The sequence below is a fragment of the Mytilus galloprovincialis genome, chromosome 6, assembly GCF_965363235.1.
Source record: "Mytilus galloprovincialis chromosome 6, xbMytGall1.hap1.1, whole genome shotgun sequence".
In the NCBI taxonomy this organism is placed as follows: Eukaryota; Metazoa; Mollusca; class Bivalvia; order Mytilida; family Mytilidae; genus Mytilus; species Mytilus galloprovincialis.
Window position 1 is genome coordinate 51634704 of NC_134843.1, and position 19395 is coordinate 51654098.

General features: G+C 32.1%; 1 protein-coding gene across 2 annotated transcripts; it reads right to left on the minus strand.

Moving 5' to 3' along the window:
* Positions 1-789: 789 nt before the first annotated feature.
* LOC143079833 (uncharacterized) lies at positions 790-11557 on the minus strand. 2 transcript variants are annotated; one of them, XM_076255461.1, is made up of 6 exons: positions 11397-11557; positions 5005-5257; positions 4168-4248; positions 3417-3539; positions 2680-2801; positions 790-2111 (listed from the first exon to the last, which is right to left on the minus strand). In XM_076255461.1, exons 2-6 carry the CDS (start codon positions 5242-5244, stop codon positions 1322-1324), a joined length of 1356 nt encoding a protein of 451 aa, XP_076111576.1. In that variant the 5' UTR covers positions 5245-5257; positions 11397-11557; the 3' UTR covers positions 790-1321. The 2 variants fall into 2 exon arrangements, with proteins under 2 accessions (XP_076111576.1, XP_076111577.1); XM_076255462.1 differs by lacking the exon at positions 11397-11557 and adding an exon at positions 7531-7633.
* Between the last annotated feature and the right edge of the window lie 7838 nt (positions 11558-19395).

Genomic DNA, 19395 nt, shown 5'->3' on the forward strand with positions numbered 1-19395 from the left:
TTTTTTCTCGAGCAAAGCGTGAAATTTTGAAGCAATCGACATATTTTTTTGCACTACAATTTAGCATTTTATTGTTGAAATTAGTTTACCGTCTCTCAATAAAGTTTTTCCCATCTCTCAATAATTATTAATAAAGTAAATAGAAAAAATTATATAACATAAATAGCGGGCTGCATGGAAAATTCAAAACGAAAAGTCCCTAAAAAGATGGGAGATAAACTCATTATAGAAACCAGGATTAACTTTTGTATTAACGCAAGACGCGCATATCGTCTACAAAAGACTCATCAGTGACGCCCGAATTCAAAAAAGTAAAAAAGGCCTAATAAAGTACGAAGTTGAAGAGCATTGAGAACCAACATTCCCAAAAGATTTGCTAAATACAGCTAAGGTAATATATTCCTGAGGTAGAAAAGCCTTAGCATTTCAAAAACTAACAAAAGTTTTGTAAACAGTTAATTTATAAATATGACAATATCAATGATAATTCATGTCAGCACAGCATTTCAGACTACTGGGCTTGTGATACCCTCGGAGAATTAAAACTCCACTAGGAGTGGAATCGACCCAGTGGTTGTAAATAAACTCATCATAGACACCAGGAAAACATTTTGTATTTACGCCGGACGCGCATTTCGTCTACAAAAGACTCATCAGTGACTCCGGAATTCAAAAAGGCTACATGCAGAGGCTATATAAAGTACTTTAGTATAACTAGAATGTTATGTCAGGTGTTCAATTAAAATACTAATTTAATACTTAAATTAACAATGAAAAAAAAAACCATACTAATATTTTCAAAACTTTATTTCAAATTCACATTTGTAACCTGAGGGTTTGATGGCAAACATATACAATATACAATGATGAACGAACGATAATAACGATAATCATATCTATAATAACAATACAGTACAAATGATAAATAACAAAAAGTAATGATAATATGAATAATAATAACATTAACTATAATATTAATAATAATAACATTAACTATAATATTAATAATAATAACAACAATTATAAATATAATACTAATATAGTACAAATGATAAATAATAAATAATAATGATGATCTTGATAATAATAACAATACTATTAATGATTCTATTAATCAGTAATAGAAAAATTCTTTACCTTTATACTAAAAATATCATTTCATATACAAAACATGTTTATAACAAAGGTAGTAAACCCTTGACTGGTCTTTCCTAAAAAAATTAATCATCTATATGTATAAAGTTTATGGGATTTATACAATAATATTGTTCGACAACAGCTCAGTTCTATTAGTTTGCTTCAGGTAAACAATGTAGACTACTTAATCCGAAGTGCACTGGCGACCGGGGACAACGCCTTTTCCGAAAGTTCTGTCCAAATTTCTCATCAGTCGTCTCGCTTTTGATTTCATTTCTTCTGGCACATTCCCTGAGCAGCAAAATTTTAACCATTTATAAAAGTTTTCTGGAATAGTGTAATCCGAATCCTTTTCGCGAAAAACATGAATTGTTGAATCGAGATTTTCTTCTTTCATTTGCCAATAAAATTTCAGCAAGAGGGGGTTTATTTGTCTGTCTCTAACCCCTCTTGGTCTCAGTGCATTGAGAGCCTCCTTTTCGTTCAATGCAAGCATATCCGGACTTGTTTTCGGATCATATTTTTGAAGCATTATCTCCAAAATGTTTTTGTTTATCTTATCTAAAATTCGCTTTGCCTCTGTCTGTATGTCTTCATCGGTATGATTTTGATATGTACGTAAAAAGGCATACGATCTGGATTTTGGTGTAAATGAATTTTCTTCGTCTGCTAACTGTAAGTCAAGGTGTTGTAGCTGATTTTTAATGGCCTCCGTATTCAGTCTTTTGAGCATAGGATGAAGATTCTTGGTGTTGAATTTAGTTTTTCGGATGGCTGTTATATCATCTTCGTCCGTTATATCTTCGAATTTTACATCCGATGGGTACTTATTTGGAATTTCTTTCATGATACCTTTAACAACTTTGTGTTGTCGTTTGTACCGTTTTGTCGATTGTTTCTTGTCATGCGCACATGTGATCTCTTCGTAAACTCTGTCTTGAAATGTATCAAGTAGATCATTTTCTTCCAAATACCTATAGAATGTAGAAAAGACGAGCTATTATTGAGAATCTGGTAAATATTGTGTCAGTAAAAAAATTTCAATAGACAACAATTACACTTTATTTAAAGGTTACATTTTAAAAAATGTGTATTCATTAATGGTCATCCGACATTTATAAAGGGTGTATTTCTTTCATTTCCGTGCTCTTTAATTTTTTTGCCTTTATTCTTTATCCTCAATATTTTAGCACCTCATTATTCTCTATTTTGTATTTTTTGTTGGTCTATTTTTTGGTCTATTTTTTTGCCCAATATTCTCTATTTTGTAATCTCCATTCACACCCTCATTTATGTATCTCACGAGTCTTGGGTAATATGTTTGTTTACGTAACAATCTGTCGATTTTCTTTTTACATTGACCTCTTATTAAACATTTTTTTTTACCTAGAGTTTAGAAGTAAACAATTGTGCAATACACGTCGTTTGGTAACTGACAAACCATGATAGAACACCTAAATTTGTATAAATGTATCTCTAGTCTGTATTTGCAGATCTTGACTGATTTGTCGGTTTATCTTTAAATATAATATTAACACTTACTTTTTTTGTGTCTCATATACTTCTGGTATCAAAGCAGTGACATCGCCAGAGGCATAATCTATCATTTCTTGCGTCAACGGCCTATTTGCCCAAAAGCAGCCGTCTTCTTTTGCAAAAACTTTCTAAAATAAAGTATGCAGTAATGTAAAATGCTTTGTTTTATCTCAAGTGATTTCAAATTCAATAATTAGGAAATCGAAAAAACTGAAAAATCGAAAGAATTTATCATGATACAGATATATTGATTCTTTAATGAATATTTTATTATATCTTTGTCCATGTCTAAAAACTGATATTGTATAATAGTGAAATAACCACGTGGTCACCCAATATTAATGTTTTGGAAAAAACAATTTCGAAACATGTTTTATTACGTTTATTAACTGGTTTTCTCAATGATATGTATAGTATATTCTTACTATACAAATCGTTCGTTTTCTGGATAAAATTCAATCAGGCATACGATTAGTATTTTTAAGATCTCGTAACTTAAAACATGTATATATGTAGACTTGAGAATCGAAATGGGGAATGTGTCGAGAGACAACAACCCGACCAAAGAGCAGACAACAGCCGAAGGCCCCTAATGGGTCTTCAATGCAGCGAGAAACTCCCGCACCAGAAGGAGTCCTTACAGCTGGCCCCGAAACAAATTGTAACTAGTTCAGGACATGTTTCATTTTTTGAATTAGTAACAATTTGTCTAAAATTGTCCTCATACTATATACATTAATTACCTTGATATCATCTTTTTCCTCCGAGACTTCGGCATTTTCCGAATATTGTTTGCAGGCATCGGATAACTTTATACACCTGGGTAGCTTTCGACCTTTGTGTTCTTCCATCACCAAGTGAGCTACCTGCATGAAAAAGAATTTCAACTCATTCAAACTAATTATACCATGGTATAAGTTAAAGACACATACTAAAATAGGACGCGGAAAAGTGGGCGGGCACACTCCACACTTATGTCCTTTTGTTAAACAGATATATACAAAGCTAGAAAGAGAGGCATCATAATAATCGAATATGAATTGGCATGTATCAAGTAGAGCAGGACAGAAATTTTGCATTCAAACGAATTATTTATACCCTAGGCCTGTAACTATCACTGCACCCTATAAAATGGCATATTTAGAAAAAAATGAGAAATGTTTTTAATATCTTAAAAATTACAGTTTACATGAGTTTATCTTACTTAAATAAAACAAAACGGCTTGATATATTTTAAGAATAAATTGTGTCGTTACATTGTACACCTGTAGACAATTAACTCAAAAAGTACGAAAATTTATTATTTGAAAATAAGCAATAAGTTATTGCTATTTACGAAAAGATATATTAAAAATATAGATGATAAAAAAAACACTGTTCTATGACAGTTAAGATCTCTAGAGTGTGGTGTGTGGTCGTCTTGTGCAGTTTCTATGCTGTCTTTTAACGAATACCCTTAAATTTATATCACAAAAAACATATACACATTCCTACCTGTGTATCAAAAACATTTTCAAGCAAAACTTCAAACTGGAAGTAGAGGGCAGCACTATCACCTCGGCATGAATGCATGACCTGCAATTGTGAGTATTTACAAATTAGAAATGGCAGCTTACATTTCGCGATTGTTCGATAAGTATACGGAAATGAAGATGAAGTTAGGTATGAATTTAAATGATACCATATAACATAACATGTGTTTTTTGGGTTTGAGTTCGATTATTTGTAGATTTTCAATAGTCAGTGAAAATAAAATATATGAAAGTAAAAATAGTTTAACGCCTTCGCATTTGCATGTCCCTAATAACTAACTCGGAAAAGAATTGTCTTTTTATTATATTTTTTATTGAATTGATTGCACATCTTTGATTGGCTCTCTTATATTTATTGAACTATATATACTATTCACGATGAAGTGCTTAACATATTGTGTAGACACTTGACTATGGTCGTAAACTGTATATTGCATTTTGAGGTCTTTTTGGTGATTATTAAAGTTGAATTGCTCGTCTCATAGACGTTAAAATCACATCTCTTATTATTCCGTTGCATAATTTGATACGAACTTTGGCACATAATGTCTCTTATGTGATATCCACTACTCGCAACTTTTGCAAATTGGCAGATATAATGATAATGCTCGACATACCGAATGTTATCATTTAAAGTCTTTTGAGTTTGAAATTGCGTATGTGTTTTTGTCTCATTTATCAATTTTCTATATCATCTTTAAATCATATTGATTGAATAAGTTTGCCCTTACATCTGTACATTGCATGCTCCTGTTTATAATTAAGGACTGTAAAGTATTTCAAGTTATGGTCTATTCACCTTTATAATTTTTTCGGACTCTAAAATATCTTTCAGTTTGCCTTTTTGAAATAGATTTTTGTTGGTCCAAACATCAAACAAAAACACATGTTTATCAATGGTCCCAATCTGTAGTAACGTCAATGGTCCGTCCTTTCCCAGATTGATACCTTCGGCGTCAACAGAAATTGTTGTATTGTATTTTTCCAATTGACGAACAATTTCCCTGCATCTTCTTATTCCAGTAACAACTTCCACCATGGTTTACTATCACCTAATAACAAATAATATTAGTATTAACATTATGCATATATTTGGTGTAAATACTCGAGAATGAAAATCATCTACACCGAAATATAGACCATTAAAGGTAGCAATAGTTTACCGATATTCAAATTTTATAAAACCGTCGATACATAAAAAAGAGGATACAAAACACAGCGTTAGTGCGAGGTAACCAGTGATTAAAATATGTAAACACACGTGCATTGAAAGGTATACTTATAGATTTTCTTTGATCATCTCAACGAGATTGATTTTTACGTTTGAGCCGGTACGTCGAAAGCGAGAAACGCAATCGAGTTAAGATGGCCAATGATAATCTGTTTATCGCTATTTTACCTATGACGACGTTGTCAATTTCATGTAAATTTCATTAGCAACATCACGTGCCTCCTCATTTTTTAGCGATAATTTTCATCATGGACAAGCGATTAGCATGATATGAAAAATTATCACAAAAAAAAAGATCGAAGGAAAAATGCGCAAAATAGCGATAATTATTTGTTATAACCAATTCTTAAATTAAAATACACCAAACCATTTAAAAACTGTTTATGAACATTTTAATTAACAAATGGGAATGCATGGAAACTATGAAAAAAAAACCATCATGGCTTAATCATTTCAATTATTTTAACATACTGCACGTGCTCTGTGTTGAATGTTTATAAATGAAATGATCTGGTAAACTTCGGCAACAAATGGGGAAGTCAATAAGCTTGCGATGAACAATCGCTGAATGAAATATCATTGAACGGTTTTATTTTGTATGAATGTGAAACACATGCAAACAGGATTTATCATATTCAGTAAAATTATATTCAACATATCGATATTAGAATCTCGTTTCATATGACTTTAAGGAATGCGTAAAGTTGATAAAAGATATCTCAAAGTAATCATAAGTAAACAAGTTTCTGAAAATAAAAGCACACTATTTGCACTCTTGTGTCAATCAATCGTAACGTCGTAACACAAAATCGAGGTAAGTCCAATTTTACCCGGTATCTGTTTCCCTGTATACGGTCTGAACATTTGAAAAATGTTTAAAGATATTGAAAAGTTAATTATCTTCATTTCAAACATAAGCATATTTCCTTCAAATCAAAATGTTTAGTATTGCTATATTGGATGATGCTGAAGATCATTATACTATTGTTTCAAATTTTACAGATTTTAAAATTTGTGACATTTTGCATCCCAATGAAGCTCGAAGACTACTTAAACATGTGTTAAAATAAAATAAATAATTTTTAAAACTAGAAAACAATAAATAGAGCTTCCATTTTGAAATAATTTGATAAGATCTTTTAACATATATATTGTGTTTATAAATACTAGAAATAAAGGACATTATACAGAAATGCTAATTACTAAAGACAATTTGTAAACAAAATAACAAACATGAAAGGTAATATCTGCTGTACTGTTTTTCTCAATATTGTTTTTTTTTTACAACATTGAATTCGATTGCAAAGTAAGAAAGGATAGGTAAATACAATCGCGTATCTTTGTTAATACTGAGTATATACAACAGGATATATTAATAGTATCATGACGTTTTTTTTTATAGAGCATATCAGTTTGCATTGTGTGGTTTTATTATCAGCTGTCAACAAAGTTAACAATTGTCAAGTATCCAAATATAATTTTCAGAAAACTAAAATATATTTTTTTTTATATTGATTACTAACACGGAAGTTCACTCCTGAATAAATATAGTGTGGTTATGTGTATTGTATTTTGCCTATGAAACAAAATATTTAAGGTGTAAATAATCAGTATGTTTATAGTCAATTAAAAAATGGAATATCTTAAGGTTTTATTTTCAGAGACAATTTTACCTTTAAATATCAACTCTTAATACCTATGATTTTAATGCCGTTTTCTCTCACTTTTTCACTTTATGATTGCGTTACCATAAATATATTCACGATTGCCGAAATTAATCACTATTGTCTATCATTGATATTTACTTCCCGAGTGATACCATGTATATAGTTTATAATGATACTTATGTATATTCTGATTTTTACAGATTTGAAACTGAAAATACGATTATATTAAATTTAGATAAATAAATTTGCAAACCTTCATCCATTCTATAATATGACTTTATTATTCTAAAGAAATATGATCAAATGGACCAAATAACAATTCAATGAAACACATAAAGAGAATACACCCAAGATATGATTCTAAAAATACATTTTTAAAATGTTACTAGTTTAATAGATTACAAAAATTCTCTATGTTATTACTTACGTTTTATCTTTATATGAGTACAAATGTGAATTGAAATTATAAGTACTATGATACATTTTATATGAGAGAACATACTATACGTATGAAAAATTTCCTGAGTGATATTTTTAGAAAATTATGTTATTTTTCTATTTTTATATCAGTTTTTCCTGAAATTAAACTTTTTGAATACTACAACAAAGACATACGTTGATTCCAGGGTAGAAAATCAAAAATAGATCTTGCCAAGTTATATTGAGGCTTGAATTTTCTAAATGATAGATTTGAAAGACTTTCCTTTAAGTAAACTCTTTCAGGACGTTGCATTCATTGGTTAAAGATACCTGATAGCAGATAACCTTCAAAGTTTCACATATCGGTTTATCAACGCCCATTCCCCTTTGAACTTTGATGAAAGGATCTAAGATATAAGATAGTGTTTTCTTTGCAGTAATTGTTGTTATTAACCTACGCGGGTCGGTAAGGAATTGTCTTATATAACATAAACGAGAATTAATATAGAAATAAGGAGATTTTACACATTGTGTAAACTAATAGATATACCACAAACCAAAGGACAGTGGTAAAAAAGATTCAACGTATTACAAGCTATGACATTTCCTACAGGGTCGAGATAATCTTGGAGAAAGTGTACAATCCGAATTAGGCTTGTATTTGTAACCGTAAAGCAGTTTTGACAGAAGGCAATCACTTGATAATTAGACCCTTACTAGTAAATAAATAAACTCATCACAGATACCAGGATTAAAATTTAGTGTGTGTGCCAGACGCGCGTTTCGTCTACAAAAGACTCATAAGTGACGTTCGAATCAAAATAGGTTGAAAAGACAAAAAAATTACGAAGTTGAAGAGCATTGAGTACCAAAAATTCCTATTTTTTTTTGCCAAAAAGCAGCTAAGGTAATCTCTTCCTGAGGAAGAAAGCCTTAGTATTAATTTTTAAAAAATCAAAATTTTGTAAACGGTTAATTTAAAGTTATGACCATATCAATAATAATTCATGTCAACACATAAGTGCTGACTACTTGGCTGGTGATATCGGGGAATAAAAAAACACACCAGCAGTGAAATCGACCGAGTGGTTGTAAATAAACTCATCACAGATACCAGGATTAAAATTTAGTATTTACGGCAGACGCGCGTTTCGTCTACAAAGAACGGCACAAATTATGAAACGAGGTTAATTTTTCCTGCCTACATAAACCTCGAAAATAATGAAAATGCACACTATGGCAATTTACATGGCGATATCAGTACTACACCATTTACACTTAGACATGGATAGCTGTAAAATAATGAATATAGCGCCTACATATGGATTTTATTGCATTTTTTAACATGATTTTATTAAATGAGAGATGCTGCCAACGAGGAAGCTGGTAAAAAAAAAGTTCCAAATTTTTACGGACACAATAACAAGTTGGTTGACCGTTACGGATTTTTACACAGACACAAATTGTCCATGTCCTTGTCTTTAGGTTATAATCAATGGAAAATTGGTGGGAAAGGATTCTTTCTAGATTTGTCATATATTTAAGGGTGGAATATTTTTTCTTTCAATAACTATGAATAAAAAACATAGGATTTTTTGAGATTTGGAAAAGGGGCTCTTTAAACTCTTGAATTTATATCGATTTCTAATAGAAAAATGTGTTACAGCATTACCTACCGATATTTGATGAAATAAAGTGCTATAATTATTCCTTTTTGAATTAAAGGGACAATTTGTATACTTAAATCGATCGTTCTCACAAATGAAAATAATCAGCTGTGTCTTTGGATTCTTTTGAATAAACAGTAAAAGAAGTGACACATCATTGAAATAATATTGTTTCATCCACCACTACATAAGATATAAACGAGTGTCTGTGCATTTTGTAGATTATAGGAGAACTTGTTTTCTCTCCAAATTTTACGGCATGTCTTATGTAGTGGGGTAATGTATCTGCCTTATAACGATATGTTACTGAGTTTAAAGCGTATCTAATATAATAAGTGTTATTTCATGTAATGATATTCACTTAGCTCAAGTAATTTACAATGGACAGCACTGATATAAAGCCGTGATTTATATGGATATCTTAATAATAATGCTATGTGTTTAAATACTAACGAGACGGAGACCAGTCTCTGACTGCCGCGCGAAAACATGTTTAACCCAGCTAAAGTCATGAGTCTGTTATTCAAATGTTGATGGTTGCGGTTTTTCGTTTATTATATTGAACCGTTTGTCATGTCAGTATCTTTTCAATAGGTATACATGCCATTTTCTGATAGTTGAAGGCTGTACGGTGACATATAATTGGTAACATCTACGTCATATTGTCTCTGGTGGATAGTTGTCTCATTTGAAAAGATACCATAGGGACAGTCAAACTCATAAATCGAAAATAAACTGACAACGCCATGGCTAAAAATGAAAAGGACAAACACAGAAACAGACAAACAATAGTACAAATGCCACAACATAGAAAACTAAAGAATAAACAATACGAACCCCCACCAAAAACTAGGGGTGATCTCAGGTGCTCCAGAAGGGTAAGCAGATCCTGCTCCACATCCGATATGTCGATAGGTCATATTTATGAAAGGGAAGGGGATTGTAGTAACGACGTAAGGAACATATACGATATCATTTATGAAACCGTTATTCCATAACGGTCAACCAACTTGTGATTGCGTCCGTAAAATTTACGAAGAGATGATTGAAATATGCAGCATCTCTTTATTTCATATGCTTTTATTAACCGGATTTTTGTGACAAATAAGTTCACGAAGTACAGACAAGTTTCTGTTTTGATACTTAGTCAAAAACTTAATTGCCTTTTTGTGTTATAATATAAGACGCACATCTGTTTTTCTTGAATAAAATTCTTCGGGTAACCTTGATAATCCTATTTAAAAAAACTAAACATGTTCTGCGTTGAAAGTTACCAAAGTTAAAAAGTCTTTAACAATATAACGTCTAATATAAAAATCAAATTTATCTGACTAATCTATAGCCTTAATTGTATTTTAATGATACATCTGCAATTATGGCAGGATATAAATGATTAAAACAAAAAAGGAAAAACCTAGAGGATTGTACCAGTATGGACTGCCAATCTACGAACTCAGTAATTTAGTGAAACAAATAGTCTAGTGATTAAGTTTCTTATTATTCTACGTGATCAACTATTGTGCATAATACGTAATCTACGTTTAAACCACTTTACATACTTTCTTATACGGAAGCTTATCTCATCACACGTCGTCACTTATGCAGTCACAAGACTACTTTAACCATCACAAGACTACTTTAACCACAATTTTTAAAAATTGCATAAAGGAAGTAGTGTATTGTTTATTTAGATTTTTGTTGACCTAAATATCTAAAATATTCACTGTTTTGAATTACTTAAATAGGTCCTTTGTGAGTATCTGACTTGTACCCTATATTTAGAAAACAGTTATAATAAAATTCAGTGACATATCATAATACACACGTACATTGTCAACGAAGTGTATTCATATATCTTTAAACATACTATATGAATTATTTTATAAATATGTATATGTATGTTTATGCTCGAAACGACGCTTTAAATTGTTTTTATTCTTATTCTAATTTGTCTTGTTATATTAAAAGCGGTACGTATGCATTTTTTTAACTACTTGGTTAAATCTGGTAATTTGATACAGGTATATTTTTTTTAATTCTATTTCCTTATTGTTTCCTGCATTATTTTTAATAAGACAAGAATAGTTAAGAAACTTCATTAACCGTTACCCTACTTTTTTTCTAAACACACAACTTTCACGATATTTCAAGAAATTTTGTATTTTTTATTGTGATTCTTTAAAAAAAATATATACTTTTAACTCACTGTTTGTGTACTAACGATTTCCTGTACTGAATATACATTTGCAACAGACGAACTTTCAAATAGTTTTTTTTCTTCTAAATCAAAACGATTTTGCTTTAATATTCCCTAATACATTTGCTAATATATACCTCTTTACTTGTCGTAAAGAAAACGGGTAATCCAACACAAGGAAGTTGTTACTCTATTTTATTCATTATAGTTAAAATAACATATATGCAATAATGTATTTTTTTCTTCGTTGTCTTTATTTTTAGTAAAATATATTTTTAGACAAAGGTTTAACGAAGTAAACAAAAGTACATTTACTTAAACTTTTTTCCTTGTCAACAAATGTTTTAAACAATAACAGGTTTATTATTTTGTATACATCTGACGTTAGTATCATCTACAAATTTTCATCAGTGAGAGAATAGAATAATAGCCACAAATTTTGATCTTTTTCGACGTTCTACTCTATGTTAATACTATTCACTATGTTTAGTTTAAATGTTCAAGTGAATCTTGCATGAGACTTATTTTATTTTTTACAATAAAGGGACATATTGACATAGAACCCTTGTTCTTTATCATGAAGTATCAAGCTGTTTGTTTTGGTGGGGTTCTTGTTGCTGAGTCCTTAGTTTTCTATGTTGTGTCTTCTGAACTATTATTGTCTGTTTGTCATTTTATTTTTAACCATGGCGTTGTCAGTTTATTTTCAATCTATAAGTTTGATTGCCCTCTGGTATCTTTCGTCCCTCTTTTAATCATGTTGAATTACAACAAAATGTTTTCGATTGAATGAAACTAGATAATTTTGACAATCTAAATGTTTTTTCTTGTCTTCTGTTGTTTGTTCGCGGTGATTCAACAAGGATATATAAGAGTGATTATGTGATTAAAGGGGTTTCAGTTCTCTACATGATAAGGATTTGATCAAATGATCTTTGAATAACAAAAATTAGGTATAGGAAGATGTGGTGTGCCAATGAGACAACTCTCCATCCAAATAACAATTTATAAAAGTAAACCATTATAGGTCAATGTACGGCCTTCAACACGGAGCCTTGGCTCACACCGAACAGCAAGCTATAAAGGGCCCCAAAATTACTAGTGTTACTAAGTGATTAGATGCAGGTATAATTTTAAATTGAATATAGAAAATCCCTATTGTTACAGCTTGAAATCAAATTGATACAAAAAGTGAGTATTTTGTCAGAATGGCAGTTTGTACCCTTATATTTTTGTTTCTAAAAACCATCTCGGCTGGATATCCATACACGTCACCGGAATACCCTTTTCCGTATATCCACAATCCGAAAATAAACCTTCTGTTTGTGAGTGATATAATGTGATCCACTGGATATTGGTATACTGAAGCTACTTTAGTCATGTTCCCCATCAGAAATACTGTAAAAGTTTTTCAAATTTACGAAAATCCCGTCTAAGATAAAGCCACTTACTGCATTTGTTGGTACCGTTATACAAATGAAACTGTCAAAATCATTTTTTGTAGTGGTGTATTCAGGGAATTGTCATCATTTAGGCACCCAAAATTCCATAATATAGCTTTCGAGGGAAGATATGTACCATCACATCGTTTTTGTACCATCACATCGTTTTTGATGAAACATACGAAATAAGAACATAATCCATGAATTCTCTAGATTTCAGTACATTTCTTGTACGATTGCTACCCTTTTTTAGCACTACTCTGTATAATGAACAGCAATTACGTGAACTCCATTTTCCAATCGATCATTTAAATGTGGTATGATATATACATTGTCTAGCTGATTTGTAGGTAATACCATTTCAACGAACAACCGATTTCGGTTATGATAAACATGAGAAGAATCCTCATTGACACATTTATTTCCACTGACAACAGTTACTGGCTTTGATGCTGTAACCCTTGTCCTAGATATGTCTGATGAGTGCCAAATTTGAAATGCCGTATACTTATTGAAAACTATTGTTAGTGTCTGATTTTTTTTATATTATCGTATGAAACTGATCCATCTTTGATCTTAAAAGTTTATGTCTATTACTGTATTTGAATAAACAGGAGACAAAGAATTTTTTTTTTTACATATTATAGATATCGATGTTACAAACGAAGGAATGATATAATTTGCTGATAAAAAACCGGGTTGGGATAAAAAGAAATCCGTCGGAATGCCGATACTGAAATCCGAGTCAATAGAGTACAATAGGTAAATTGGAATGTATCTCGACCACTGCTTGTTGTAGAACATTCGTCATTATTACATTAGAGTCGATTATATAATGATTAGTAGTAGAATTCAAAGTATCTGATACATTGTTATTGTTTGCAAAATAATAAATAGAAATTTGTAGTCTTCTGTAAACTGTAGGTAATATTTTGGATGATGGATTGTCGTATGCTTCTTGAAATATTACGATGAATTCTGTCGCTCGTCCAACTACAAATGATTTACAATAAGAACTTATAAAATTGTGAGCACTTTATATTCACAAACAGTGAAACTTCAAGGAATGAAAAGTCCACATCGCCCTTTTAATTCGTTTATAAAAAAGTATTATAAATCTAGCAAATACTATAACTTGGACAGACATTTATAAGACATAAGTCTATCAGATATCTATATTACATGTACTATTAAAGCAAAAGACTGCTTTCATAGAGTCGTCACTCCTCTGAAAACATACAACGTAAGAAATATGTATAATGTGACGTGTAAATGCAGTGTTTTGTACTTTATTTTTTCTGCAGATAACGTTAATTTTTGAAGAAATATCAAAATGTGAATACCGCTATCGATCCGTGTCTAATACGCTTCCGTGCATACGGTTATTGAGTTAAAACGATAAAATACTTCTGAAAATCATATTTTGCCACACTTTTCTTAGGGTGTTTAATATTTTTATTTTACAAATTTCTCCAAATGTCAACCAACTTTTTTTACGGTATTTTATGCATAAGTGATCCGCCATCAACAACATAACGGTAGACTGTTGGAAAATCAGAATAATCAGCATGAATACTGTCATTTAAATATTTGCCAAGCATGAACACGTTCAAAAATATAACATGTAAGGGGCAGGTCACGCTGATTACTTATATTTCAACTTTAACCACCAAATCATTTGAACAAAGCTTGATACATATATTTTACATACAAATGCCAAAATAATTCACAAAATAGATTAACCTCTACAAGAAGATAAAATGTTAGTTCAGCGCCAAATATATCGTATCCCTGCAATATGCCTAATGGGCCTGTCCCAGGTCAGATGAATCTTTATAAGCGGTAATCGTTGAAAGCTGTCTGCCATACATGTTTTCCGTATCTTAGATTTTTGATTTCTTAAAGCAGGCTGTAAGTTTTTCTCATTTGAAATGTTTCATATTTGTGATCGCAGGTAATGTAAAGCATAGACGGTATTTTGGTAATTATTATCGTTGTGAGCCCTTTGATGATCTGTAGGTGTTAACATTTTCGTTATTTTGTTACCGTTTTAATAGTCTAGTATAAAGCCTCTGTTTTGGGCACATAGTTATACCAAAATGAATGTGGGAGATTTTGAAAAATACCAAAGAGAAATTCATGTTTAACAAGCCGAAAAACCTACCGAGAACGCCATGTAAAAAAAATGAAGCAGGACAAACAAAAATTTACAAAACCCAACATTTTTTGGAAAACTAAAGACTTAACAACACGAGCCACACCAAAATCTGGTGGTTGTCTTTGTTCTCCTTGAGGGATAATCATACGCATTAGTCGAAGACAACTATTAACATTTTGGCAATAAACACAAAACTACGTAAAAAACAAACTGCATCGCACCAACTAAAACATGGAAATAAACTCATTATAGATACCAGGACTAAATTTAGTATATACGCAAGACACGCGTTTCGTCTACAAATGACTCATCCGTGACGCTCGAATCCAAAAAATTTAAAAAGGCCATATAATAGTTATCAAAGGTGCCAGGATTATAATTTTGTACGCCAGACGCGCGTTTCGTCTACATAAGACTCATCAGTGACGCTCATATCAAAATATTTATAAAGCCAAACAAGTACAAAGTTGAAGAGCATTGAGGATCCAAAATTCCGAAAAGTTGTGCCAAATACGGCTAAAGTAATCTATGCCTGGAATAAGAAAATCCTTAGTTTTTTCAAAAATTTAAAGTTTGGGAAACAGGAAATTTATAAAAATGACCACATTATTGATATTCATGTCAACACCGAAGTGTTGACTACTGGGCTGGTGATACCCTCGGGGACGAAACGTCCACCAGCAGTGGCATCGATCCAGTGGTGTAAATAGTTATCAAAGGTACCAGGATTATAATTTTGTACGCCAGACGCGCGTTTCGTCTACATAAGACTCATTAGTGACGCTCATATCAAAATATTTATAAAGCCAAACAAGTACAAAGTTGAAGAGCATTGAGGATCCAAAATTCCGAAAAGTTGTGCCAAATACGGCTAAGGTAATCTATGCCTGGAATAAGAAAATCCTTAGTTTTTTCAAAAATTTAAAGTTTGGGAAACAGGAAATTTATAAAAATGACCACATTATTGATATAAAGTTCGAAGTTGAAGAGCATTGAGAACCAAAATTCATAAAAGGTTTGCCAAATACAGCTAAAGTAATCTATGCCTAAGGTAGAAAAGCCTTAGTATTTCAAAAAAAAAAATCAAAAATTTGTTAACAGTTAATTTATAATTGATGGTATAGGTATTCTATCTAGTCCTTCGTGTAACTCGGTGAATGTGATGAATATTTTCAACTCGACTCCTCGACGTAGACGCAGTCATGGTCATCGTCATTATACATCACCCTCTCTGCATGATGTCTCTATTAATGACTTGCTGCCATTCATACAAAAACCGTTAGGTATTCATCACATTCGCACGAAACTTTATTCATTACCCCTTTCAAAACTTCATTCTCTGTTCAATTTATGTTTGGAATCCACTGTTACAAACCCTCATTCAAACCAATACAAACTTCAAGCTATAATTTCGGATATTGCAAGTCACAGACTTTTCAAGCCAGTTCGCATTGGAAAAGATGAAAAAGAGAAAAGATATTTTCTAAATCTTTCCTTTGCCAACAAAGGTCTCGATGGCGTCAACCTTGGCAATATCCTTCATCATAAATTAGTTCAATCGAAAATACCTCCTTATTTTAAAGACCAGTCTGTACCAATAATTTCTTATACCTATACCAAACCTATTGCAACTAAAATTTTCAATTACAAACGCGTTTTGCAGGATCTCGATATTGACGACTTCAAGTCTAAACCTCCTGATTGCACTTGTGCTAGTTCCCAATTCACATATAATCCCGCTGGCCACGTTATTACCGGTGACCTTAACATTGTTAATAACACTTCTCTACGAAACGTGTTATCGAAAGGTCCGAAATATCGTGAGCCTAAATCCATCAATTGGAAATACAACTTTAAAATTTTGATGGATTCAGTCGAGGATTATGCCAGGCAATGGGCTAAGCGCGAGAAGGAAGACGTATACACTCTATCCGAATGGATAAAGGCAGTGAGGTCCTTAATACAAATCAGAATTAAGAAACTGAATGGGTCCATCAATGCCCATGCTACGTCAATTTTTAAAGACCCATATGTTGCTAAACACCTATCCGACCTCCATGATAAATATGTTGTTGTCCCCGCAGACAAAGCCCCAAATAACATCGTTTTTGTCTGTAAAAGTCATTACATTAATTGCTTGATAAACGAATTAGGTATAGACAATTCACTTGGAAACTCAACATATACCCTCACGACACTTACCAAAGAGGAAATCCTGGATAATCATAGGTCTGTTCTTTGTTCCTTTGGTATTTCAACCAAAGATGAAGAACTGGATCTTCCATCACTGTATTGGATACTTAAACTACATAAGTGTCCTTACAAACAGCGGTATATTGCTGGGTCTTCCAAGTGCTCCACAAAACCTCTTTCTAAATTATTAACATCCATTTTATCAGCAATCAAAGACGGGCTTCAAAGTTATTGTGAAACTGCCTATTCTAGAGGTGGCGTGAATCAGATGTGGATACTTAAAAATTCCAAAGATCTTTTAGAGTACATACAATCTAACTCTCTTTCATCTTGTAACAGTATTAAAACATTTGACTTCTCTACTCTTTACACAAGTATTCCACATTCCAAACTTAAAGACAAATTAAAAGAGCTGGTATTACTTTGCTTCATAAAAAAGAATGGCCAACGTAGATACAAGTATCTTGTCTTAGGGAGGGATAAATCCTACTTTGTAAAGAATCACTCTGATTCAAACAAAAAATTCTCTGAAACCGATATTATCAAGATGCTTGATTTCTTGATTGACAACATATTTGTTACGTTCGGAGGACGTGTTTTTCAACAGACTGTCGGCATACCAATGGGAACAAACTGTGCCCCTCTACTTGCAGACTTGTTTCTTTATTATTATGAGGCTGACTTCATGCAGGAACTTCTTAGGAAGAAAGATAAGAAGTTAGCAATATCCTTTAACTCTACTTTCCGCTATATAGATGACGTTCTTTCACTAAACAATTCAAAATTTGGTGACTATGTGGAACGCATCTATCCCATCGAATTGGAGATAAAGGATACTACAGATACAGTTAAGTCAGCTTCATATCTTGACTTACATCTAGAAATTGACAATGAGGGTCGGTTGAAGACAAAACTTTACGACAAAAGAGATGATTTCAGCTTTCCAATTGTGAACTTTCCATTTCTAAGTAGCAACATTCCAGCAGCACCTGCATACGGGGTATATATCTCTCAAATGATACGATATTCCCGTGCTTGCATTTCCTATCATGATTTTCTTGATAGAGGGTTACTGCTCACAAGGAAGCTATTAAATCAAGAGTTCCAAATGGTGAAGTTGAAATCATCCCTTCGTAAATTTTACGGACGCCATCACGAGTTGGTTGACCGTTATGGAATAACCATTTCACAAATGATATCGGATATGTTCCTCACGTCGTAACTACAATCCCCTTCCCTTTCATGAATTTGACCTACCGAATTAGACTATTTACCGGATTTGTAATCACATAAGCAACACGACGGGTGCCGCATGTGGAGCAGGATCTGCTTACCCTTCCGGAGCACCTGAGATCACCCCTAGTTTTTGGTGGGGTTCGTGTTGTTTATTCTTTAGTTTTCTATGTTGTGTCATGTGTACTATTGTTTTTCTGTTTGTCTTTTTCATTTTTAGCCATGGCGTTGTCAGTTTGTTTTAGATTTATGAGTTTGACTGTCCCTTTGGTATCTTTCGTCCCTCTTTTATAAATATAAGCATATCAATGACAATTCATGTCAGCATAAAAAGTGCTGACTACTGGGCTTGTGATACCCTCGGGGAAATAAATCTCGGAAAAGACTGAGTAACAAAATTCACAACAAAAATTTTGGGTTTAACAAATGACTGTTTAATGCACTGTTAACTATTTTTATATAACCATCTTGTACTTTATTCGCCACTTTTAATTGTTTTGATTGGAGCGTTTTTGGAAGAATTTTTGTAGACAAAACGCCCGTCTGGCGAACAAAATGTTACACCTGGTATCTATGGTGAGATTATTTTTTCTGTGTTGAACTCGTAAATGTGTAACAAATAAAGATATAAAAAATCGTGAAATATCAAGGGACAACAGTATTTTTTTAGTCGAAGAGAAAATGATAAGAACATGAGTGTGATAATAAAAGTAAAATAACAAACCAACTCGAAGATACATTTAAAGCATTACTGCCCTTATTACACGAATAGGCTATCTCTAAAGCCGGAACACATCTAACGAATGGTAAGCAACTGTCCTATTCCTGACTTAGTACAGTCATTTCCTTATGTACAAAATGGACACACATATGAACGTAGTCTATGTTCATTTCTTTTACTACGTCGTTTGATTGAGTTAAGCCATTACAATTAACATTTTAAAGTGTGTCTTTCTATGTTGTGATGTTACACTATTGTTTC

Bases quoted from the DNA above. Each gene is read 5' to 3' on its own strand.
- LOC143079833 (XM_076255461.1), bottom strand. From the start codon at position 5,244: ATGGTGGAAGTTGTTACTGGAATAAGAAGATGCAGGGAAATTGTTCGT. The intron at 4,249-5,004 runs GTGAATAGACCA...TCACAATTGCAG, and splicing joins AGTCCGAAAAAATTATAAAG to GTCATGCATTCATGCCGAGG. The intron at 3,540-4,167 runs GTAGGAATGTGT...TTTTTCATGCAG, and splicing joins AAAATGTTTTTGATACACAG to GTAGCTCACTTGGTGATGGA.